The sequence below is a fragment of the Labrus mixtus genome, chromosome 3, assembly GCF_963584025.1.
Source record: "Labrus mixtus chromosome 3, fLabMix1.1, whole genome shotgun sequence".
Lineage (NCBI taxonomy): Eukaryota > Metazoa > Chordata > Actinopteri > Labriformes > Labridae > Labrus > Labrus mixtus.
The window spans coordinates 12,181,087-12,205,284 of NC_083614.1; the positions used below are offsets into that span (position 1 = coordinate 12,181,087).

Genomic DNA, 24,198 nt, shown 5'->3' on the forward strand with positions numbered 1-24,198 from the left:
TTAATTCAAGAAAGGTTGACCTAAAAACAAGAAAACGGGTTGGTATCTGCATTTATTTGCCAGCATGTGTTGATATGTCATCACAAAAGGCTTTAGGTTCCAAGATAGCAATTTCTGCCAGTTCATTTCACCTCTTAAGTTTTCAACTAAGGGCGCACTCAAACTTTTCCCGTACCGTGCTGAAGCACGATTGTCCCCCCTCCCCTCATTCCCCCGCTGGCCTGCACTCATACTGCTCCAGGACTAACCGGGCCTGAGCACGATCACCTCTTGAACAACGTCGTAATACAAAATGTGAATGGATTTATGTGATCATGAATCGTGCTTAGTTTACAAGACAGGCGTGCTCGAGAATAACAATAAAAAGAACGCGCTCCCAAGCGTGCCAGGGCCGAGGAAGTGTACCGTGCTTGAGCACAGATCGGAGCACTCACACTAGTCAAACTAACTGGACTTTAGGGGTGAAGCGTGCTTGGGCATGGTACAGATTGCCTCGTGTGAGAGCGCCCTTGGACTTTTTTCTTGCAAATCCTGATCACAAAATACTACTTAAACTACAAAGAAAACCCTCAATGCTTCTGATACTACCAAACGTTTTAGTGTATTAAGTGTGAAATGTTCTTCTGTTGCTCGTTCTTTAAAGAAAGGTCCACAGAACGTTTCAGGTCAATGCCATTCACACCACCATGCTGTTTTGATTTTCTTTTTGTGCAGACATGTTGACCTTTACCAAACTGTAAAGTTTGTGTAATTTGTTTCACTTCCTGCACAGGTATTTCAAAAAGCCTTACAGGAGTTTAATTTTAATGATTCAATGACACCCCCCCCAGAGGGTTTTTATGTGAACCATATGTGGGAAGTCACTGATGTTAACAGATGCTTTCTGGATTTTGTATTTAACACACAACAACATCCCCTCATGGTCCAACCTGGCTTTCAGTCTGCTCCAGAGTTCTCTTCTTGCGAGGCCCAATCGCAGCCAGGGCCGTGAGATTAGCCTCTCTCTGCTGCAGCTGAGCTTCTTCTATTTTTTGTAACTGAAAAAGAGACAAAGGATTAATGATGTGGTCAGTAAAGACTTAAAACAGTGATTAACACCCTAACGAGCATTGATTGTGGTGTACCATCACATCTTTATCACCCATTTTACAGTCTTTTGATCGGCTGAAATAGAAAGAGACATGATGGACTACCCTTGAAGATAGATCGATAGACTTTATTTGGCATGGACATCACAGATACACTGGACAAACCAGATGTATTGTTTAAGTGTTTCAGCATACATGCTAGTTCTCAACACCTGTCACCAGGAGGCTTTTGAAAGGCAACCATTAAAGATAGGAAGATATACAGAATACAGAGAAGATGTGTGCACTGAGCGGTCTGGAGGAGATGGAAAATTAACCAAATAGAATTAATAACAGCGAGACAAAGACTTGTGTCTTGAACTGAACTTGAGTGGAGAGAGGTTGGAGGTGTGTCGCTGGAGGAGAGCGGAGGCTTCAATATGGTGGAGGTGTCACCACACAGCAGTTTGTTTTGGTTTCATGCTGGTGCTCAAGAGCGACATCTAATGGATCAAAAAGTCACACATTCTTCCTTTAAATAATTTGTCATGCAGAAGTTACATTATACCATTAATGTTTTTCAGTTTTCTTTATTAACTTTAGAAATTTTTGCGGCAGTTGAAGCCACCTGACTCCAGCTCAACTTCACCTGTCAGCCCCATTGTATTGCCCTTATAGTTGTTAATGATAATATCAATATGATCAGTCTATAATCAAGCTGTTTCTGCTATTACTACTCATCCTTTCAACCATTATTTCTGACATTGTAGCTATAAATCTATTTTATTTATTGTTGTTGTTGTTGTTGCTGTGTCTCTATCCCTCTCCTTCCTGCCTCTCCCTCCATCACACTTTCTTAACCCAGCACAGATCAACATCAGTATGGTTCCTCTCCAGGTTTCTTACTGTTAAAAAGCTGTTTTTCCTTGGGACTGTTTCCAAGTCGCGCTCAGAGGGGAGCTGGCCGGTCAAACTGCAGAATTGACACCACGCCACACCCTGCCCTCTAACAGCAGAATACATTGAACCTACTGATAAAGCTTCAAATGCTTAATAAAGTTAATGCACTTTCCTGTGCTGTGTGTCTGAACTGTGTCAGCCTCTGGCTCAGTGTGGTTGAAGCACTGGTTTTTCACTTGAGCTGTGGATTTTCTGTCTGTCTGTAAACTCATGTTGTCTTTTGTGTATCCGTCCTGTCTTGCTGCAGATCTAATTTCTTTCTGGATAATAATAAAGCTGAAGTTGAAGTCAAAGATTTTATGTGTATTTTAACTTTATAGTGTGACCTATGTGCCATCTGTAAACATCGAGGAGGTGGGACTTATGTCTTATACTGCAGCCAGTCAGCAGGGGGAGCTCTAAATATTTTGACTTCACTCCCAGGCGGCTGTCGCTCCGTCCATCTCAGTTTAAAGTCTGTGGTGTTAACTGGTCCATCTTGCTGCTCTGAGAGGCTGATTACTTTTCCACAGCTGGAAAAGAATGACCGGTCTCAGAAAAGAGATCTGGTTCAGTTTGAGGTCGGTAAGAAATTTCTAATGTAGTCTGTTTAAACAGTATATCCTTCATATTTAATATTCCAGTAGCTGCTGCTTCTTTTCATCTACAGAACAAAACGAGTGACAACATTTACCAATATCATTTGTAACTAGCATCAGACCAACTCTGAGAATAAGTGTAAGTGCATCTCAGTGAAGTGTAGTTTAAGCATGATGCAAAGCTCGAGAGTGTGTGTGGGGGTTGCAGATAAAGTGCGTGTAAAAGTGCTGTGGAGAATTTGGCCGTGTGTTGGTTGGGAGCTGCACAGAAGTCAAAGAAGAGAATCAAGCCCCGGGTGGTGTTACCACCTCCTTAAAGAGCCTTTCACTCCTTACCCTCCCAGCTGAAACATAACTTACTGAATTACTAAATGAGAAATGAGCATGAACATTTAATGAGTTACTATAACAACACTTTGGAGTTTGGATCAAAACCTGTCCCAGCCAGAGGAACAATAAAATGTACTGTGTTTTAGCAGTGATACCTACAGCAGCCCCTCGGCCTCCCCGTCTTGAGCTGATATCCATGTAACACAGAAACTTCGGCTACAACAAATGTCAAGAGTCAAGATAGAAAGTCGAGATATTGCCTTATCATTGATACTACGATGGATCTCTCTTTTATTTTGTTATTATGTTATTTTGAATTAAGGATTTCAAGATGTGGGCAATCAATGAGCAGGAAATGGCACAACAGGATTTAAGCATTTATGTGATGAAGTGCCATTGCCGGTAAAGTATTACATTTACTGAATTTGCCAAAACAATTCTCAACTAAAAGCTTTTGGTCTATTTTTTTGGTCATTCCCTTCTTCATAAGACGGTATTGGGATGAGGGTCAGGATTTTCGTTGAATGAAACTCATGCACTCACCTCTTTCGCTCTTTGTTTTAACTGCTGCTGCAGTGGATCCTCAGAGTGAGAGCGAATCTATGACCACAAAGAGAAAGTTCTTGACTTAGTAAGCAGAATTTTATACGTTAATAGAGGTTTTATTAAACGTACACACCACTAACTCTGAACTTCCACCAGATACGTGTGCATTGCGATTCGGCTCGGTGCACCATCGTCCGTCAACACCCCCAGGCTGCGTTCTAGTGTGCAGCACGGAGAGCACAGCCGGACAGCTGGAGTCCCGAGACAAAGGAATTTTATAGATTCATGTGCGAGATAATACGATATATGTGGTATAAAACCGTTTAAAACACAAAAGCAAACACACATAAGATCGATGTACTGAACCGTTAAAACTGAGTGTTTTATTCTGAAAATAAACAGGATGTTTTAATGTTGTTTCAGTGTCTGACTTCCCGTCTAGCTCGATCTTTTCTAAAGATTGAGGGGAGGGGGGAGCTTTTTGTGCCTTTTTAATAGAGAGATAGGACAGTGGATAGAGTTGGAAATCAGGGAGAGAGAGAGAGTGGGGAATGACATACGGGAAAGGAGCCACAGGCTGGAATTGAACCCCGAGCTTGATCTTTTCTGTGGTAAACTGATGCGCCATGATCCTTCATCCGGAGATAAAAGCCTATGTATCAGCTCGGCTGCGGTTACGGAGACGGACCAAACACGCATCTGGTGGAATTTAGGCTTAATAGCTTAGCCTAGCTTACTCTGGCCAAACGCAGGAGTCTCTCTCTCTCCTCGTCGTCTTTCCTCTTCTTCTTCAAACTCTCCACTTCCTCCAGGAAGCGAAGCTGCGAGCGCACGTCGCTCACTTTGGCATGCCATGAGTCCTCCTGTTGTCACACAAACACAAGTCAACAAGACTTTAAGAAAATCATCATAGGCGGCTGCTGTCTTCTTTTATGTTGTTCTAATAGCACTGATAAGATAAGCCTATTAGTGCGTTAAATGTCAGGGACAGTGGGGGACCCCGGTCTCTGGCACCGTTATTTTGGGGGGTTGAGGGCTTAAAAGTTTGGGAACCCCGGGACTAGATCATGAAAAGTTCACAAGTGTTAAAGCCTCTCATTAGATATTCTTCAAAATCCTACACAGCATCACTGAGCAGAATTATTTATGAGCAAACAGTAAATGAAGTGGGAAACCTTCAGATGAATGAAATGTGCAAAAATAGCCAGAAGAGTTCAGTGGGGACATAACTTTATGTAGAGTTATGTTATTTGCATCTACTTGTGATGTAATACATCTGACTGCTCAACTCGTAAACAGGAAGTCTTCCGAAATCCTTTGCTCTGTTTTTTGATCGCAATGATTGTATGAGATGTAATGATGAGTAACAATTGGTAAGGTGGGAAATGCTTCAATCTGGAGACTGTAGTTAATTTCATGTCTTTGTCTCGAAGGCCGTGACAAACAACATGAAGTGATCAGCGTTGTGGGGCGTCAGTCTGTTATGTCATTTGGCCAACTCGCTGCACTTTTTGTTTACTCAAGATGAGAACCTAGAACTCCAAGAGACTGGAGAGGAAGTCATCACTGCTTTAAACAAAATGTAATTTACTCGGTTCATCTTTAATGTAAGTGGTTTGAGGGATGGTTGAGATGACAAAATCATAACCGTCCTGAAATATTCTCTCTATATTTTTGGGTTGTTTATTTGTTTGACGGGAATGTGTCATCACTGAGTGAAGATTTAAAACACTACAGTCAAGTCTTCAACAGTTGTTTCCTTTGTTTCTCTCTCTCTCCTCTCTTTCTTCGTTTTACTTTAATTGTCGTGCAGTTCACATTTACATGTATACAATGTGTATTTTCAAATTCAACTCTGATGCGGCTCTGATTCTCTTTTCTTGGTGTTTTTTATTTTTTTATTTAACCTCCGGCACTATTAATAACTGTATTGTAAACATGGTGATGCATGTTGATGTAGGCGGACATGTCAGTGTGCGTCTCTGTCAATAAACAGGTTAATTTATTTATCGTCTGACATACTCATGACTCAGATTTGGTTTTAAATGTAGGAATGGTCCGGGCAGAAAAATAAATTAAATTGTTTTTTGTTTTAAAGTTTTCTGAATGATGCCACACCACTACCATCCTGACTTTATTATTCTGAGCACGAGTAGACATAAACCATTTGTTCATGAGACCATATAGAAGTTAACCAACATTAGGGATGCAACAATACAGTCAGTCCACAGCATCTCATTGCCCACAGATCGATACGTACCTCGGTTTTTGTTCACTGTTTTCGGTTCTGTTCTGTGAATATTTCATTTTGTACTGTAGCTTTGTTTCAAACGCTGGCTGAGTGACAGCCTACTAACTTTGTTAGCTAAACTCGGTGAGTATTTCCATTTGAGTAGGCGACACGTGTAAAACCATGTTTCATGTCATGTCATTTTTGTTTATCGTTTTCTCTTCCTAATCATTAAACTAGACGGCGAAACCGTAACGGCCCCACACCACGGATTTGAAAGACGGCGGTGTTTTCTCAAACTGCAGCCTCTCATCACCGCTCGTCTCTTGTGTAGTGTTGTCAGCTTCCCCAACTTTAGCACATGGTGATTGGATATTATCTTAGCGGTAGATTTCCTTATCCCAGTGCATGGACTCACAGGCTATTCAGAAATAAATACTTTCATGGAGGCTCGCAAGTAAAACCGTAAAATAAACAGACAAACGACGAGGCAGTACCGAACAGTTCAAGATTGTAATGAGAATTGTTGCACTCCTAACTAATATTCCTTCTCTGGGTTAGGGTCGGACTGCTGTACCTTCAGCACTGGCTTGCGGTGTTCTGCCATCAGAGTGAGTTTCTCCAGCAGCCCACGGAGACACTCCTGTGTCGCATGAGAAACCAGAGCGACCACGTCTGGTCCGACGTCAGTGACTCCCAGAGCAAGTCCTAACACAGCAAAGACAAAACCTCTGGGTGTAGCGTATCGATGAGATTCAAACTCAAAGACATGACATGGCTTCACGTGTGTGTGGCAGGTTCAAGAAATAAAGTTTAAACAACTAAAAAAACATATTAACTAGGCGTTTAACCTAACTAAACAGTTTTATGTTAGTATTGGGCGGCTGTGGCTCAGTGGTCGAGTCGGTCGTTTCTCAACAAGAAGGTCGAGGGTTTGATCCCGAGCTCCTGCAGCCACATGTCCGAAGTGTCCTTGGGCAAGAAACTTAACCCCAAATTTCATATGAATGTGCATGAATGGGATTAGTTACTTCTGATGGTCACTTTACAGAGCAGCCTCTCCCATCAGAGTGTGAATGTGTAGGTGTGACCTGCGGTGTTAAAGAGCTTTGAGTAGTCAGAAGACTCAAAAATAAATATGCAAGCGCAAGACCATTTACAGTTTATGTGGTTAACGTTAAAAATACAACATCTTATTGTTAAAAGATGGTGCTCATGCTTTATGATAGTTATATTTTGAGTCAGGCAGGATGCTCTCCCTCAGTGTTGATGTTGAACCTGTGTGAAGGATTCGGCAGAGAACGGGCTTCGGCGACAGGAAGGGCTGATCCTGGCATGACTTCACAACAGAGCCAACCATGGTGGTCAAGATGTTTGCGTTCTCCTCCCTCAGGTTCACTCCAGCCATGGAGGCCACATCATTAATGTCGTCATCTTCTCTGGAAAACACCACCCGACGCTCAAATGACTAGGCTTGTGCAGCTGGAGCAGCTTATTCGCAAAAGTGAACCCTTCACGTTGAGTCTTAAAGAAATCAGCAATACGTACTTGTAAGATCCTGAACTGTCCTTGAATGTAAATCTGTTACGATGAGATGGATCTTGAATGAAAGGCTGCTTCACTGAAAAGGCTTCTATGAAAGAGAGAAACATACAAAGTTAATCAGAGAGCAGCATTTCATGGAGGTATCTCTGACAGAGCGTGTGGATGTATTTTGGTCTGTATGTTTGATTCCACTGTGCTTAACTTGAATGACGATCACTACATAGAAGAGACTCTCCATCATGTGTTAACTTCTGTTATCCCGTTCCATCTGATCAAACGGCCTTTGTTACCCCACCTGGTTATTTGAAGCTATCCCGTATCAACAATTCAACGTGCTATGTGGATACTGATGGTTTCACTGTTACTGGGGTTTAAAGCTTCAAAGCAGAGAGATTTTCCATTGCGAGCCGGTGATGATGTTCGTCGGTATAGAACATTTTGACTTCATTATCCTATAACATGCAGAAGACTGTAGCCAGGGGCGTGTCCAGACTCTCTGAGTTGGGGGGCCTGACTGGGGCACTGACTTATGCAGGGTTGTCATCAGTGGCGATTCTACAGTCTATCGGGGCCCTAGGCAAAAATTAATTGGGGGGCCCTCCAACCAGCCTCACCACCAGTGTTCCTACGCTTACTCCTCTTCCTTCCTCCTCCTGTCACTCTTTCTTCGGTCTTTGGTTTTCAAAACAGCAATGCATGCTATGCAGGGTAATGAGAGTGAGTGCTGTCAGAAGGGGCCCCCCTTAGGGAGGTTCCAATTGTCATTGGAACATTTTTCACATTTTAAGCCGCTGCTGTGGTGTAAAGTTTGTTGGCCCTCGAGGCACCCCTACTGGCCTGGGGCCCCAAGCCGTTGCCTGCCTTGCCTGTTGAAAAGCAGCACGTCTGGTTGAATGTAATTTATTTACCCTCTCCACCTCCAATCGTCATATCTACTTTTAAGTAGAACACATTTAATACTCACAGTAATTACCTTGAAAGTGCTTTTCTGCCGGGACCACTGTGTGTTTGGAGACTGGCCTGCTGTTCTTCACTAAGTAATTTCTGGACTGGGCTAATGTGTTCAACCCCGGTCTCACTGTCACTCCTCGAAGTTGCTGGATAACCTGCATTTGAAGAGCAGTCGTTAAGCATTGGTCCAAAAATCCTTTTGACAACATATGTTAAACACATTTAAGATATGCAGGGCTGCCAAGTCAAATCAACTAGGCCTAGATATGAGTCATCGAGGTCTAAAAGAAGGTTTGAGATCAATGTCGGCTTCATGGTTTCTGGTGAAAGGGACCAAAAACACAAATAACACTAAAACAATTGCAAATAATAAAAAATGAGGTCATTCACTTTGACCTTTCACTGGTTTCAATATATCTAAGGGCGCACTCATTCTAGGCCCAGTTGTCCTGTACCATGCTTAAACAAGATTGCCCCCCCCCTCTCCTCTCCATTCCCCCGCTGGCCTGCTCTCACACTGCTCCAGGACTAACCGACCTGAGCACGGTAACCTCTTGTCCATAACGTCGTAATACAACACAGGCTTGGCTTTAAGGCCCTGACACACCAAGCAGACGTCAAAGAACTAGTAGCGACGAAGGCCGACTGTGGTGTCACCTCTTGTCTTGACCAAAAAGTTGCACACACCGCAAAGACTACAGCCGACGGCCAACCACCACGTACGTTCCGCGCATGCATAAGAGGAAATAACTCTTCATGCCAGCAGGCGGTAGAGTTGTTTACATGAAAGACTAGGTTGCCTTTGGAGTGTTACCCATTATGCTCATCTCATGTACATGCACTAAAAGAACACATGACTTGTCTTTACCTGCTGGTTGTTATTGAAGTCTTTTTCAGTTTCAGTAGTGGACTGCTTCAGATTAGAGGACTGAGTGTTAGGGTTGCGTGTGGAAGTCGAAGCCTGTTGGATAAATAACTGGGGGTCTGCAGTGAGGCGGCGCACTGCAGGAAGACTTTTCTGGAATTAATGAGAAGAGGAGAAGTGGATGAACGTTAGTCATCGACCGATATCCATTCAAACCCTACAATGCTCGAGGCCTTTAACCTTCTATGAGCTGCTTGGTGTTGAAATGTTTATTTACCACACAGTAAGAACAAATAAAACAGAAGGAAGACTTAATGTGAGTCCAACTACGGGCGTCAATGTATGCTCATCATACTAAGGGTTTGGTAATAAAATACAAAGACACAACTTACTAAATATGACAAGATGTTAAATAGGGACACACCAGTTAATTTAAGATTATAATCTACCGGTCAAAAGTCAATTCTAAAGAGCTAGTCTAGATACATGTTTTTTTCATATTCTACTTGATCCAAATTCTGGAGGTCTTTGGTTTTCATTCAGACAGAGTAAATCAGTGTCAGTTATTTATGTGAGAAAGAATGGTTTCACTGTGAGAATAAGACACCTGACAGTGTCAGGCTGACACGTAGCAATAAGTGGAACATCTCATTCTGCTGCTTTGGCAGAATACAGACACCGTCTCATGCTAGTGAGGGTAGTTTCCAGTGTCTGAGACAGCTGAAATAACTACTTCCTAATAAGGGCAGAAACAACAGATCTGTTATCATCTTAGTGTCGATCAGAGTTAATTGGGCAGAGTAATAAGTACTAAACACAGTTGTGATTTTTGCCGCTGCTTTTTCCTGACAATATGTTCAGATTTACCCGGATACAGATCACTAGAATTGGCTCTCTAGTTTAGAGTCTTAAGTTTCAATCATGAGAGTTTTACAACTTTGACACTTCACCGGATCTTATGTCATGAAAGGAAGTCACATAACTGTGTCGTTTTCAATCTCTTTTCACCTTGAGAAAAGGCACCAGGCAGGGCTGGGGAGTCGTTTTCAGCTCTTTATACAGCTGTTCTGTGAACTCCTCTGCTTCTAGCCTCCCTTCCTGCAGGGGGGAAAAATGAAACTTCATGTACTTCAACTTCTTGTTTTCTCTAGTTTTAAAATCCTAATTTACTTTCTTTTTTTTTTAAATGAGGCGTCTCCAAGATTTCAGACATTGTAGTTGACATCTTTCTATTCACCAGAGTCAAGCTTGTTCCTGTGATGATGAGGATGAAAAAATAAAACCTACCAGCAGACTGCGAACCAGTCCTTTGACGTTATTCGCCATGTTGGCAGACCTGGAGTCACTGGAGGCCAGCTTGATCAGCGTCACCAGGAAGTTCTTGCACTTCTTGACACTTTCCAAGGTCTCCTGTTGGTAAACGTCAACAGTCACTCAAGTGGGGAAAATAAGACATAGAGCACATAGCCTCTGAAATCGTTATTTGAAATGTGTTGCACTACACTATTTGTCGTGCGTAACCACTAAGCCCAATTTGTTTGCCATCGGCCCTTTGCTCCTCCTTAGTGGTTAACGTCAACGCCCCAGTGCTGAAGGCGGTTACGCATCGCTCTGGTCGAGTGGTTATATTCCATTTTAACCTGCCACAACTTCACCTCAATTTTAAGATCAAAATACTGCCAAACCGCTGCTTTGAGATGCCATCTGTCCACTGAGCTGGTTTACATCCGGGCAGTAGAGTGTGGAGAGCAGGCCGGTTAAACAGAGCTACAGCCTTAGGGGGTGGGTGTCTTTGTTTCAGCTCAAACTCAACATTTAACTGGCACTTTGGGCTTACATGAATACAAATCATTTGTTTATCTTACTAGTATCAACTTTAAGTTGTTAAGTGGACTCATCGCACACACCGAACGATGCAGGTACGGTCTGGGACTCACCTGAGTATAAGTGACCGATGGCTCCTTTTGGGTTTCTGGGACGACTTCATGAATGCGAGGCCGGCTCCCCTGCTCTGACACAACACTGGTGGGCTGGACAACGGCTGGTTTGGGAGCTACACCAATCACCTGAACGACACAATTCACTTTATCCGTTAGTGTGTGTCAGCATGATAAAGCTTGTGTGTGTGTGTGTGTGTGTGTGTGTGTGTGTGTGTGTGTGTGTGTGTGTGTGTGAGATCAGCACTAAATCATCCCCATCCCCAACATGCTCTGCTGTCAGCGACCGTTAAAGTTAGTTCTTGTACCTTTACTACAGTCGTCTTCTGGACTGATGCCTGCTGGAACGTCGAAGGGGCTGCCATCCTGATCACCGTCACTTTCTCATTACTCTTGTTTCCAGCTGATGCAGGTACCTGAATCCCACACATGACAGCTTGTCAAGACAATGGGAGTGCCAATAAGATTTCAGTGATGCATCTAATTAAAGAAACACACACACACACACCTGTGGGGCATACAGTCTGGTCACCTGGCCACCGACACCTCTTGGTACCTGTTGAGCCTGTGCCAAAGCCTGCTGGGATACCAGCATCAGCTGACCACTGTCACTGCGGATCAACATCATACCTGTGGACCAGACGTAGAATGAGCACAGATCATAAAAAGGATAACATTTCACAGAATAGCAAAGACATTAAACACACAGACTGTGTCTCTATAGACGCTGAATCCTCTGGAGGAAACATTTGGTCACAGCTGTACTTCACAGGCCATCTCATTTTAAAGACTCCTCCAAATGTAGCTCACAATGCATCATTCCTACCCTGGCAAACAAAGGATCCATCAGGTGCATCGTTCATGGCCCAACAAATCCAGAGATTGATTGCTCGTTAATTCAAACGAGTGAGTGGATTCCAAGCAGCTGAGTAATACACTTTTTAATGAAGGTCATTTGTCTCAACTCAATCAAATAGCTACCAATACTTATCTAAAAAAGGGCCACTGAAACTTTATACATCTTTAATAAAATAGGTTAAGTTATGCAACCCTAGATCCAGAGCAGCTATTGAGGTTGCTAGGGAACAGGGGCGGAGCTTAGAATCCTTTTTTAATGCATATTGTAATTAAATAATTAATAACCACCAGGTGAGTCATTAATGAATGCCTTATTTTATTGCTCTTAATCTGTTTCATCCATTCTTAATCATTCTTCTAATGTTTTAGTCTTCAGTCCTAACTTGCTTTTATATATTAATTTAAATATCTATCTATTATTCTTGCCTGGGATGTGATGTAATCTCATTTTATTTTTTTTTAGTGCCTTTGATGTCATCTCCCTCTTCCTCCTTCATCTTGAGGTGACAGTCGGCCTTGGTTGCCTCTAGTTCTTTGCCGTCTGCTTGGTGTGTCAGGGCCTTTACCTGAAGATATTAACACTTCCAGCTGCTCTCTCATCCTCAGGCTGACTGTTGTACCAGCTGGGAGCAGAAAAGCTAAAAGCTGCCACACTAAAGGTTTGGTCCTGGACTTTGGGACAGCCAACAGACCTCTGCTTGAGGACACGAGGGGCCATATGGTTCATACTTTGTACTTGGTAATGAATTGGTATTATTTACTGGTTGTCTTGTTTCATGAAACAACACAGCAAAAGAAAAAGTGAATCGGATGAAATACTCTGTTTTTGTAGCATTGAAGGTTCTCCACTGCAGACCTACCCATCATAACCAAAGTCCACTTGTTTTCTCTGAGCACCACAGTTGTCTTTCCTAATGCTGTGTGAGTTCTCCTTTTTAATGTTGTTATGTTTAATGTGGTTGTGCACGATGTAAGAGCATGGGTATCAGTTTGTTTTAGACCACTTCCACAGTCCAGCTAATATAAAACTATTGTTCCAGATGCATTAGACAGCACCCAGCAGGACTAAAACTCAAACTGTAGTGTTGTGCAGCTCACCTGGAGGTATCTGGATATTTGCTGGGAGTTGTGGTGATGGCAGCCGAGGGGACACAGCGACCGTCTGCGGAGTAGCTGCCCTTGGTACAGTGATCACCACCGTCCTTCCTAGGTTTGTGGCCTGGTTTATTGAGGCCCCCTGGGTCACAGCTGTTTTCATGACCTGTGATTGGCTGATGGCACTTACTGCTCTTGTGGTGGCCACCTTTGCTATCACCATGACAGAAGGAGAGGATTTTTGAAGACCTGCGACTGTAACTGTAGGGGAGATTTGATGTTGGCCCTTGACAGCGGGGATGACTTTAGGAGGGGCAGACACCGTGTCCACCTTTGAGACACATGAGGCAGCTGGTTGGGGGTGCATGGTGTTGAGTCCACATTTGGCTTGGACCTGTAATATCTTGGTTTGAAGAGGTTTGTCTCCATCCCCTGCTGCTCCGCAGGTCTCTAGCTTCTGGGCGTCAAGACTCAATGTATTCGTTGCCATATTTATTTCTGAAAAAAAAAAAAAAAAAAACACAATATGACCTCATCATTATAAATCTGAAAATAAACTTTCTTTTGTATTTCATAATTTTGCACTTATGTGGTTATAATAAACACTAAAGTTTACACATTCTGTGATTGAACCATAGGCTGTTAATATTAATGGACAAAGCCACCCATGATGTCACCCATATGTTCCCGCAGGGAGCTCCGGAGGCTCATCGGCAGATGCCACCATGCTGGAAATCCTGTCTTTATCTAACTTTCAGTCAACCTAACGACAGAGTGAGAGCTGGAGCTGAGGCGGGTTTTAAATTGCTGCATAGCGAACGACTGTCAGTCATGTCAGCTACGCGCCTAACAATGGATAACGCGTAGTGTTACTTAAAATCAAAACAGGGGCCGTTTGTCAATAAAAATAACCCCCCTGTACAGTGTGTTTCCATGATAAGAATATCTAATCAGATCAATTTTGTTTTTTTTATATCAGGCTGTAAACATGTTATTGTTGTAAAAAATGGCTTTTTCTTTTGCCTGTGGTGTGTTTGTGACTTGTGGGGCCCCTGAAGTCATCCTCAAGCGGACACTCAACGAACAGCAGGATTTTGCACTCCCGCATTGGGATCATTTTTCAAAACCGGAGGTTGCCGCTTGCAAACAACAGGCTGAGAGCTGAGGCGGGTATTAGTCTCTTGACAAACCATTACGTCGTACTGGTCAGCTTTCTTATGAATAATGCTTATCCTTCATAAAATTAAAATGGATAAGCTATCAAAACATGCAGCCCCTGTACAGTGTGTGCCGATCGAGACTGAGCTTATAAAACATATTTTGTTTTTTGAACCAGGCTGTAAACATGTTAATTTCTACTGTAAAAACTGGCTTTCTTGAATAGGGTGTGTATGTGACTTCTGGTGCTTCTGCAGCCAGACACTCAACAGTATTTTTCATTTTCGCATTGGCTTTATTTTTCTACACAGAAGTTGTCGCTAGATTTAACCCTATTTCATATGCATTCTGTAATTGAACCCCATTTAAACTATAAACAAACTAAAATAAGAATAAAATTCAGTTTAAATTAAAAAAAACAATTAGATGTAGATGTCTTATGGGGCGCCGATTGTAAAGTTGCACATACTACAAATAACAACAACATTTCTCCACATTTAGCCCTAAAACATCACTTTTTATTCACATTTAGAGAAATATCTGTGAACTTCCTGTCATATTTACTTTTGTGAATAAAAATGTAAGATAATTTCATTGGCAAATATAAATGTTAAATATTATATCTAAATGTTTTATCTAAATGTTATATATAAATGTTAAAAATACATGTCCTGATTCTAAATATTTTGCTACTTTTCTAAACATTTAGTTTATATTCTATATATTTAGCTAAGATTGTAAATATTTATAATCAAAGCTAAATATATAGAATATAAACTAAATATTTATCAACGACTTCTAAATATTTAGCTAAGATTTCTAAATATTTAGCTAAGACTCTAAATATTTAGCAACAATTTCTAAATATTTAGCTTTGATTTCTAAATATTTAGCTAATATGCAAATTTACTCTACCGCCCACCGGAAGCACCAAAATAAAAGTTCGAGGAAGCGATCCAATTTTGAAAATGTCGAACGAATTAGCGGAGAATATTGGAAGGGCCGTTTTGGCCGCAATTCGGGGTTTTCACAGCACGACTTCTTCAGTGTCGGCCACAGGATCTTCCACATCTTCCGCTAAATCGTTCGACATTTTCATAATCCCGCCAGTCTCCTGTAGGAGACAATGGTTGGATCGCTTCCTCGAACTTTTATTTTGGTGCTTCCGGTGGGCGGTAGAGTGAATTTGCATCTTAGCTAAATATTTAGAAATCAAAGCTAAATATTTAGTTTCTATTCTATATATTTAGCTTTGATTATAAATATTTACAATCTTAGCTAAATATATAGGATCAAAACTAAATATTTAGAAACGTAGCTAAATATTTAGAATCAGGACATGTATTTTTAACATTTAGATATAATATTTAACATTTATATTTGCCAATGAAATTACCTTACATTTTTATTCACAAAAGTAAATATGACAAAGTTCACAAATACTTCTCTAAATGTGAATAAAAAGTGATGTTTTAGGTCTAAATGTGGAGAAATGTTGTTGTTATTTGTAGTGTGTGCAACTTTACAATCGGCTCCCCATGAAGTCTGATCCATTTGATGACAGTAACAGCAGAGCCAAGTTTAACTCAGTCCCATTGCTTAATTAAATTGTATAATTTCTTCACTTACAGTTCACCATTTGTTTTAGTTTAATTAATTTAATTAGGTGTTGATATAAGACTAGCTCTGGGAGAAGCTAGCAAGTCAAGTTGACAAACAACTTGATGTAAAACTTGATGTCTCATTGTTTGTTTCATGCTGTTTTCTCTTTTGAGTTAAAGCTAATGTTTGCAGAGTTATCTTACAGTCTAGCATAAAGATGTTCAGAGACAACATGAAGATTAACAGAGTTTATCTCATCATCATGTAAAGGCGCGATAAGCTGCCAGCTTTCACACGGAGTTTGAGTTAAGTCAAGTTTTCACTGAAACACCTGAGGAGGTTTATGTTCGCTAACATGGCTACATCTGCATCGTGACTTTATCCTTAACCACCTTGATGAGAAAAAGTGACTCACCCTACTTACCTTCTTCTGAAGGTGTTTTAGTGGCAGCGTCAGTGCAGCGCAGCCACGACGTGCTAGCTACCTTGACCAGCGACGCACAAGTGCTGCGTTTGAGGCCCGGAGTATATTAGAGTGCTCCGTGCTCAAACTATGACGTAATATGTATTTTAAGTAATTAACGTGATTTATCTACAGAAAAAAAGGTGATACGTATTAATTATTAGCGACAGTCTTTCATGTGATTAAAATGCTCTATAAATAAAGCTCGATTAATTGATTGATTTAAAAATCAATTAAATATCCCGTCTGTCAGATGACTTATGAGAAGCAGCTTGGATGGCCCCTCATATACAAGTCCATTTCCAGTAAAAAATACTTCATTGCACTATATTCCTGGGAGCTAAATAAACTGGAGTAAAGGCTGGTAAATGGTAAATGGACATGAGCTTCTATACCACATGTCTGTCTAAAGTACACTTTTCAATAACCTCATTTTGAGAATGTCTAATTTTCTTTGACTCGACCATAATATTACTATAAACAGCAGTTCTCAGTTTGGGTGATATATAAATTGTAAATAAGAACAGGATGTGATAATTTGCAAAACATTAAACTACATGTTTATTTTTAAATAGCACAAAGACAACATATCAAATGTTAAAACTTAGAAATGTATCTTTTTTGGGGGGTGGGGGTGACAGCCAATACCAGTTTTGGAATTGATGCCAGCAACATGTTTAAAAAAAGAATTGGGACAGTTTCCCAACTTATTTTCAACATGTTGTCACATCAGGGTCAATTTGGGCATTTCATTTTCCCAATGACATTTCTCAGTTTAAACATTTGATGTTGTCTTTGTGCTATTTCAAATTAAACATTCGGGTTTTTAATGTTTTTCAAATGATCAGTCCCGATTTAAATTTACAATTTACACAACACCAAACGTTTTTAGATGTTAAGGTGAAGTTGATTAATATAAGACCATATTCTCAACATGAGGAAAATGAAAAATGCACAACACACAGAACCTGAAGCTTCCAGAACTACAGCGAATGAATTGTTTTTAATGGTGGACATTCAAGCAGGGAAATGACTGAGCTTGTATGTGGGCGGCATAGGCTGTAAAGTGGGGGAGTGGGGGTCCAACCAAGCTACCTCTCATAAGTGAAACACTGCCTCCTGCTGGACACAAGTGTGGCATACATTAAGTTGACTTTTTGCAAGATTCAAATCATCGGGATATTAGCGGTTCTGATGGATCAGATTCACATTGGTTAATGATTATTATATGTGATTTCAAAAATGTGTACAGAATTCAGTTGATGGTTTTTCCTCTGAACAGTCAGAACACCAAGAACCAAACCCTTTAAATTACAGAGAAGGACTCTCTTGATCTCCTCCACTGATGGAGGTCAGTGCTCTCAGAGGAGAACCTTAGACTCCTTCTCTCAGGCAGGATCCAAAGAAAGTACTGGAGCACACAAAGTCAATTTAATTTGGTGTAAAGGACTAATGGTTAGATAAACTGCGTCTTCTTCACACCTTTTTATTGCAGACTTTGTGGTTTTCAGACTTGTCTGTAATGTTAGACTTTTCGTTGTCATAAAGTCACTCAGGAATAATGCATAAAAATGTGAAACTACGTTTTTTAATTTTTTTTTAACCCTATAAGTCTATCTAATAAAAGTTTCCTTTGTGGACGTTGAATGGGAAACTTAGAAAAAACAAAAGTCTTCATCAAAGACTCTCATCAACAATAACCTCAAACTGAAGGAAGTTTTTGAAGAAAAAAAACAAACGATTGTCTTAGTAAATATGGACCTCTCTCTTGTAAATGTTCAGATTTTCACCGTGGGGATTAAGGTTTATGATGCCACCATTTCACCTGTTTCCCTTTATGTGGCACTCTGCAGGACAAGTAGAAACTCTTCTGATGAGGTAGGACAACACTTCAGTCAAACATAAATTATCTACTAGCCATGCTACCTGGTGAGAGTCAAATGCAGCTTTTAATGTTGCGGTTTAAATGAATTAATGTGACACCAAAAAGGTTTTTAAACCAAAATGTTACAGACCAGAAAGGTGATAGGATTCATGGACATTAAAAATACTTTGACTGGGAGCACCTTATGTCCAACACACCATGTACAGAGAGTATGGTCCTCGTTGCAGCGGCTGTGGGTTCGAATACGACCTCGGCCCTTTACTGCATGTCATCAACCCGCACACAACATTTCTGTCTCTTCAGATCTGAAAAAGGCAGAAGGGCCCCAAAAATACTTTGACTTTATAAAAAGACAAACGTCTGATTGCAGAATTCGAAAACTGTTTTAATAATTTATAAATTCCATAAAAGTCGATAGAGGAGCTTATTTCTGAAATTCAAGGGAGATTGAGAAGCAAAAAAAACAAGAGGCTCTCGACAGTCCACTACACAAACAGAGAGGAGGAATATATGTTAAACATTTAAAGAATCCAGAGAAATCAAACACATTTCTTCTCCTTTTTCCTCGGTTCTTTTCGTTGGTTTGAAGAGGAAGTCGATGTTCATACATTTCTGTAACCAAACTATTCAGAACTTGATGACAGATTGAACCACGTTTGATCATTTTCAATACATTTTGATTAAACCACACACACAGTCCTGATGAAGCAGGATACTCAATTTGAGTTTGATAATAATAGATTTATTTGACTCTGTTTGGTGTTTTTTAGTCCTTAATATTTTAAAATAAGAAAAATACAAAGGAGATTGTAAACCTGACCAACAGGAGACCGTGAGCACAGCCGTCCTATGTTGTCAGGTCCCGGTCGGTTTGCAGGAACATACAATGAAAAAAATAAAATCATTAAATGGTACTCTGAAAATGACTTCACTGTCACTTTGTTGTGACGTCCAGCGAACCTGAGGAAGCTACAGGTGAGACATGTTGTTGGCTCACACTAAAGTGACAGTAAAGACTGTTTACCTCTTTTTAAATCAGATGAAAACATGTCAGGGATTATATTTTAGAAGATGGATCCAGTATATTGAGGCAGACAAAGTATGGATATTCTAAATTCAGTGAGTGCTCCAAGTTCAGAAAGGCTCTTGGTCTCTGTTATTTTATTTATTTTCACTTCAGTGTGACGTATAAACAGACTCAAAACTGGGAGGAATATGCATGTGGTCCTGAATTGGGACACAGAGTCTGTGCTTCCATGTTTTTACACTAAATTACTGAATCTATTGAATTGATTATTTTATAAAGATGTTGAACCGTCTTTAAATCTTCTGACCCCTCCTTTCTCTACACCTGTCCTCCGAGCAGATGCAACACTAACTCTTCATCTTCAGCCAAAGAGAGCCCGGTGTCCAGAGCGCTGTGCTCATCATTTCCCTGCCTCACTCTCTTCCTCTTCCCCGCTGTGCCCTCCTCCTCTTCATCATCATCATCATCATCATCACTGCTCTCACTTCTGTGATGCCGTTTAGCTGGCCTTGCCTCCTCCTCCTCCCCCCCTGCGTGTGGTTTATCAGGATCGGGCAAGGTGCTGGGATCAAACTCGTCTTCGCTGTGATTGGCCAGGTAAGCCAGCACCTCGTCCTCCTCGTCTTCATCAGATTTCGATCCCTTCTTCTTGTTGGCCTCTCTCCTGGCTGCCTTGGCTTTCAGCCTCTGTTCTCTGTGTTTGGCTTTCACTTTGCGGCTGTACTCCTGCTTGTCAAACTGCTGGTCCTCACGTCTCAGCCTCTCCTTGGCCTTATCTACGTTGATACCTGAAACCTCTTCCTCCTCGTCTTCCTCTGCAACAGCCACTTGCCTTTGGGCTGGAGGCCACAGCTGCACGGCGTCTCCCTCTTCGTTGAATGTGACTTTGGTGTTGACTTGGAAGTTTCTCTTTAATGCTCTTTTGGCTTCTTTAAACTTTGTCTCTTTTTCTTTTTCCTTTTTGGAGTCCTGGTCAGACTCGGAGCTCTCCTGGTCCCCTGTCAGACTGAACACGTCCTTTCTTTTGACTGTGAGCAAGTCAAAGTCTCTCAGATCCTCATCGTCCTCGCTGCTGTCACCGGCTCCCAGAAGAAGTGTTTTAGACTGACGCGACCTTTGATCATCATCACCACTTCCTTCGTCCTCACTTGAATCTTCAGACTCTGAACTCTGCTTGTCCTTCTGAGGAGCGTTTCCTCTCAGCTGGGCCTTAAAGTTCTTCAGCTCCTCCTCCTCCTCCTCCTCCTCCTCCTCTTCTCTCTGTCCTCCTTTCTCGGCTCTCTGCTCCTGAGCTTTACTTAAGAAGCGCACCCTCGGAGCCACCGCTAGGCCGAGAGAAGCGGCGTACTCCTGAAGCTGGAGTTTGAAGACATCGAACACCTCTTTGTTCTTCATCAGGTAAACTGAGCGCAGATAGGAAACAAAACACCTCTGAGCCCTCTCCTTCTGCTCCTTCTCCTGGGCCAGGAAGGCCTCCAGCTTCTGCTGGACATTCTGCATCTTCTCCGAGTTCACCTGGAATCAAGTGGACAATAAAATGAATGAAAACAACTGTGACATACTGATATCTCATGTTGTTACACTCGTCTCTGTTTGTCTGTTCTGTTAAATGTCAGAACCTAAAGGGAACCGGTTTAGTTTTTTTAACACTACCCACTCTATGGAGCAACAGTACTACTTATATACTTATTATACACTGTATATATATATATATATATACTAAAATAATAATATATATATCTACTTATTTTGTGAGGATTTATGATCTATGTTTTCAACAACTCCAAACTCCATAAGGAACCTTTAAGATAACACTGTTTCTAGATAGTATAATGATATCTTGTGAGGCGATATTATATCGATTTACGACCACAAAGCAGGATGAAAGTAAGCACATGTCACCTGCCAAATATGAGGGTTTTTTATGCAGTGACAGGTGAATTTGCTTAACTTACCCAGTCACGGTGGCGGGTGATTTTAAAACAACAAACTGATCGTCTTGTCCCTCAGTCCAGGTTCATTTGCAGCTAAAGGCGTTCAACTTTGAGGACAATTGAAACTCTTACCAGCCTCAAAATAAAACGTTAAAATCTATTTTTTCTTCTGTTTATGAGCAAGACAAAGATCATGTCAGTGTTTTCTTTAAAAGTTGAAACATCTCCCTTCATAAAAGAGCCGATTACTTGAATACAGTAAGCCTTGATTTGATATTATATGTCATCATAACATTCTGCTGCCGGTTAAAATAAAGTAACAGGTAACATTAATTAGTAACGGGTAGATTTTTTAACCCACCAGTCACAGTGGCAGGTAGGTGAAACCCTGCCGCCAAGTCTCGATATTTTTATTATATTAACAGCAAATATGATTTTTTTTATTTTGAATCGCTGGTTAAAGGGGTTGTACAATTCTTTCTGAACAAGTTGCATTGTTAATAATTCATGTTGAAGTTGGTTAGACTGATATACTACAGTTCACATTGTGAAGTTCATGAAGCCTTTTACAGGGTTTATCTTTGATGCGTGTTGGTCAGTCTGCGGGTTTGACTCACGTTGTGTAGAAACAAAAAGACTGAAGAGAGATGAAGAGACTGAGAATACTGACCTATCATTTCTTATAATCTTGTGGACATAACATGCAGTTGAAAAAGTTCATTTGCAATATAGTGTATCGCAATTCTCAGCCTAAAGAAAAATGTTTAAAATCACAATAATATTGTGACTCAAGTATCATGATTATTTCCTCTTTATATAAAACTCCATTCAGTTACACAGAACTTCTCCATCAAGTTCATCCTTCATTATAATCTATTAAAAAAGGCCCATTGCAGCTTTAAGAGTATTTTAGAGGATTAAGAAGACAAATAAAAGTGTAAAAAAACAAAGAACGATCGTACAATAAGAAAAATGTCTGAGCAACAAAATCTGCATATCATCATTTAGTGTTCTGCAGGGAGGCGAGGGCTACAGATATTATCTCTATCAGCATTTGGGAATTATAAGCTGCACTCAGGCAACATGTAGTCAACTCAAGCACTGTTTACTAAAAAGGCCCACAGATATATTGACTGACATTACAAATCATGTGACATCACCACCACTTGTATATTAAAGGGGGGGGGGGGGGGGGGGGGGAAGTCAGTGAAAGTGTTTGAAAGGAAAAGTGTTTTGTTAAAGAATAATGTGATGACATGTATATCTTTGTCATCCTTTAAAAAGATCACTAATGAAGAAAAAGCAACTAAACTCAAAAAAAAGTTTTACCTTGTGCAATATGTTTGGGGAGCGGATTTGTTTCATAATTATTATATTTTTTTACACTTGGTGTTAACCCGTGTGATCACCGTCCTTGTCCTCTTTTCAACAACATTGTACACATGTTTTATTTGAAGGCTCGCTGACTGTATATTGTGTCACTATGGTTACCTGGATCTTATTGATGGGGACCTTCTTCTCCTGCAGCTGGCTCAGCATGCCCCTCTCCTCAGAGGGCAGCAGCAGCAGTAGGGCCTCTCCGCCCTCCTTGTACCTGGCAGTCCGCCCCACCCTGTGGATGTAGGTGTCCGCATCCTCCGGACAGTCAAACTGCAGCACCCAGTTGACGGCGGGGAAGTCGAGGCCTCTGGCTGCTATGTCGGTGGCAAAGAGCACCGCGTTCTGCTTTTTCAGGAACTCATTGTAGACCTCCACCCTCTTCATCTGCTGCTGCTTGCCGTGCAGCGCCAGGATGGGCGTGCCGGGCCTGAGGCGGCAGAAGATGCGGAACAGGTACTGCACCTCCTTGCAGCAGGCGAAGAAGACGATGACCTTCTTCTTCAGGTGGCTCCTGATGAACGAGAAGAGCATGTTGACCTTCTTGTGGAGCTCACACACCATGTAGCTCTGCTCGAGCGTGGCCGGCGTGCTGAACTTGGCCTTCTCGTGGACCCACACGTACGCCGGGTCCTTGAGGCTGAGCCGGGCCAGGTCTTTCACCGACTTGGTCTGGGTGGCGGAGAACAGCAGCGTCTGCCTCGACCCCGGCAGGTTCTCCACGATGGCGTTGAGCGTGTCCGCGAAGCCCATGTCCAGGATGCGGTCCGCCTCGTCCAGGACGAGCATGTGCAGGTCGGAGGCGTGGAAGGTGGCCGTCTCGTCCATGTGCTGGAGCAGCCGACCCGGGGTGCAGATGACGATGTTGGTGCGGTGAATCCTCTCCGACTCGGTCTTCAGGTCCTTCCCGCCGATGACGAGCCCCGCGGAGAACTCGTGGTTCTTGCCCACCTTGCGCAGGACTTCAAATGTTTGATAGGCGAGCTCTCTGGTGGGCGATATGATGAGAGCACCGAGCCCGTCCATGGAGCTCCACTGGTGTCGGTACAGACACTCCAGCACCGGGATGAGGAAAGCTAATGTCTTCCCTGAGCCTGTTTTCGCCGCGCCGAGGACATCTTTCCCCTGCAGCGCGAAGCTGATCGTCTGCCTCTGGATCTCCGTGGGCTGCCTGTACTGACACTCCTGCAGACCCAACAGGGTTTTCTTTGAAATGGGGAAGTCCGAAAACTTCACAGCCTCCTTGGCGTTGATGCCTTCGTACCTGCGAACCAGCGAGGCGATGTACTCCCGTTCGACCTGCCACTCCGGCCTCTTCGGGGCTCTCTCTCGCTTCACTCGATCTTTCGTCTTGTTGTACTTTTTCTTCCATTTCTCGAAGTTTTTCACGGGGTCGGTGCCCGGTTTCATTTTCGCAGCTTTAGGTTTCTTCTTGGTGGCGTTTGGGCTTTTTTTATCCATGATAAACCACGAGACGAGAAGGATAGATGGGTCAAACACACGTTAGTTCACACGGGTCTCCGATTCGTAAACAGCATGGAGAAGAGAGAGGGGGGTCGCGTTCAATTTGACGTCATCACCGCGCGACACAATTCTTGCAATCCTAATTTGACTTTAAAACCTAATACACTTTTTTTTTTATTATTGGCTATACCTTCACTTCCTCATTAAAAAACTACCCGATTGGACATACAGCTATTAATGTATTTAAGTAAATTATTTAGGAAATATTTTGATTCAAAAACGTTTCAGTATTTGGCGGAGTTGGCTTTAAAAAAAAAAAAAACACT

At 41.8% G+C, this 24,198-nt stretch overlaps 2 protein-coding genes across 2 annotated transcripts; both read right to left on the bottom strand.

The window, feature by feature from the left end:
• Positions 1–291: 291 nt before the first annotated feature.
• On the bottom strand, positions 292–16,207 carry LOC132958518 (transcription initiation factor TFIID subunit 4-like). Its single transcript, XM_061031423.1, has 15 exons — positions 16,147–16,207; positions 12,966–13,460; positions 11,518–11,639; positions 11,318–11,425; positions 11,010–11,138; positions 10,360–10,482; positions 10,081–10,170; positions 9,076–9,225; positions 8,230–8,362; positions 7,260–7,344; positions 6,990–7,150; positions 6,289–6,419; positions 4,219–4,344; positions 3,479–3,535; positions 292–1,037 (listed from the first exon to the last, which is right to left on the bottom strand). Exons 2-15 carry the CDS (start codon positions 13,450–13,452, stop codon positions 918–920), a joined length of 2,022 nt encoding a protein of 673 aa, XP_060887406.1. The 5' UTR covers positions 13,453–13,460; positions 16,147–16,207; the 3' UTR covers positions 292–917.
• Positions 16,208–18,488: 2,281 nt separating this feature from the next.
• On the bottom strand, positions 18,489–23,963 carry ddx10 (DEAD (Asp-Glu-Ala-Asp) box polypeptide 10). Its single transcript, XM_061031434.1, has 2 exons — positions 22,523–23,963; positions 18,489–20,612 (listed from the first exon to the last, which is right to left on the bottom strand). The coding sequence occupies exons 1-2, from the start codon at positions 23,867–23,869 to the stop codon at positions 19,416–19,418; spliced, it is 2,544 nt and encodes an 847-aa protein (XP_060887417.1). The 5' UTR covers positions 23,870–23,963; the 3' UTR covers positions 18,489–19,415.
• Between the last annotated feature and the right edge of the window lie 235 nt (positions 23,964–24,198).

Coding starts and splice junctions, on each gene's coding strand:
- LOC132958518 (XM_061031423.1), bottom strand. CDS start 13,452: ATGGCAACGAATACATTGAGTCTTGACGCCCAGAAGCTAGAGACCTGC. Junction 10,171..10,359: donor GACTGGTTCGCAGTCTGCTG/GTAGGTTTTATT, acceptor TCCCCCCTGCAG/GAAGGGAGGCTAGAAGCAGA. Junction 3,536..4,218: donor GACTCCTGCGTTTGGCCAGA/GTAAGCTAGGCT, acceptor TTGTGGTCATAG/ATTCGCTCTCACTCTGAGGA.
- ddx10 (XM_061031434.1), bottom strand. CDS start 23,869: ATGGATAAAAAAAGCCCAAACGCCACCAAGAAGAAACCTAAAGCTGCG. Junction 20,613..22,522: donor TCCCCATCAATAAGATCCAG/GTAACCATAGTG, acceptor ACTTGATTCCAG/GTGAACTCGGAGAAGATGCA.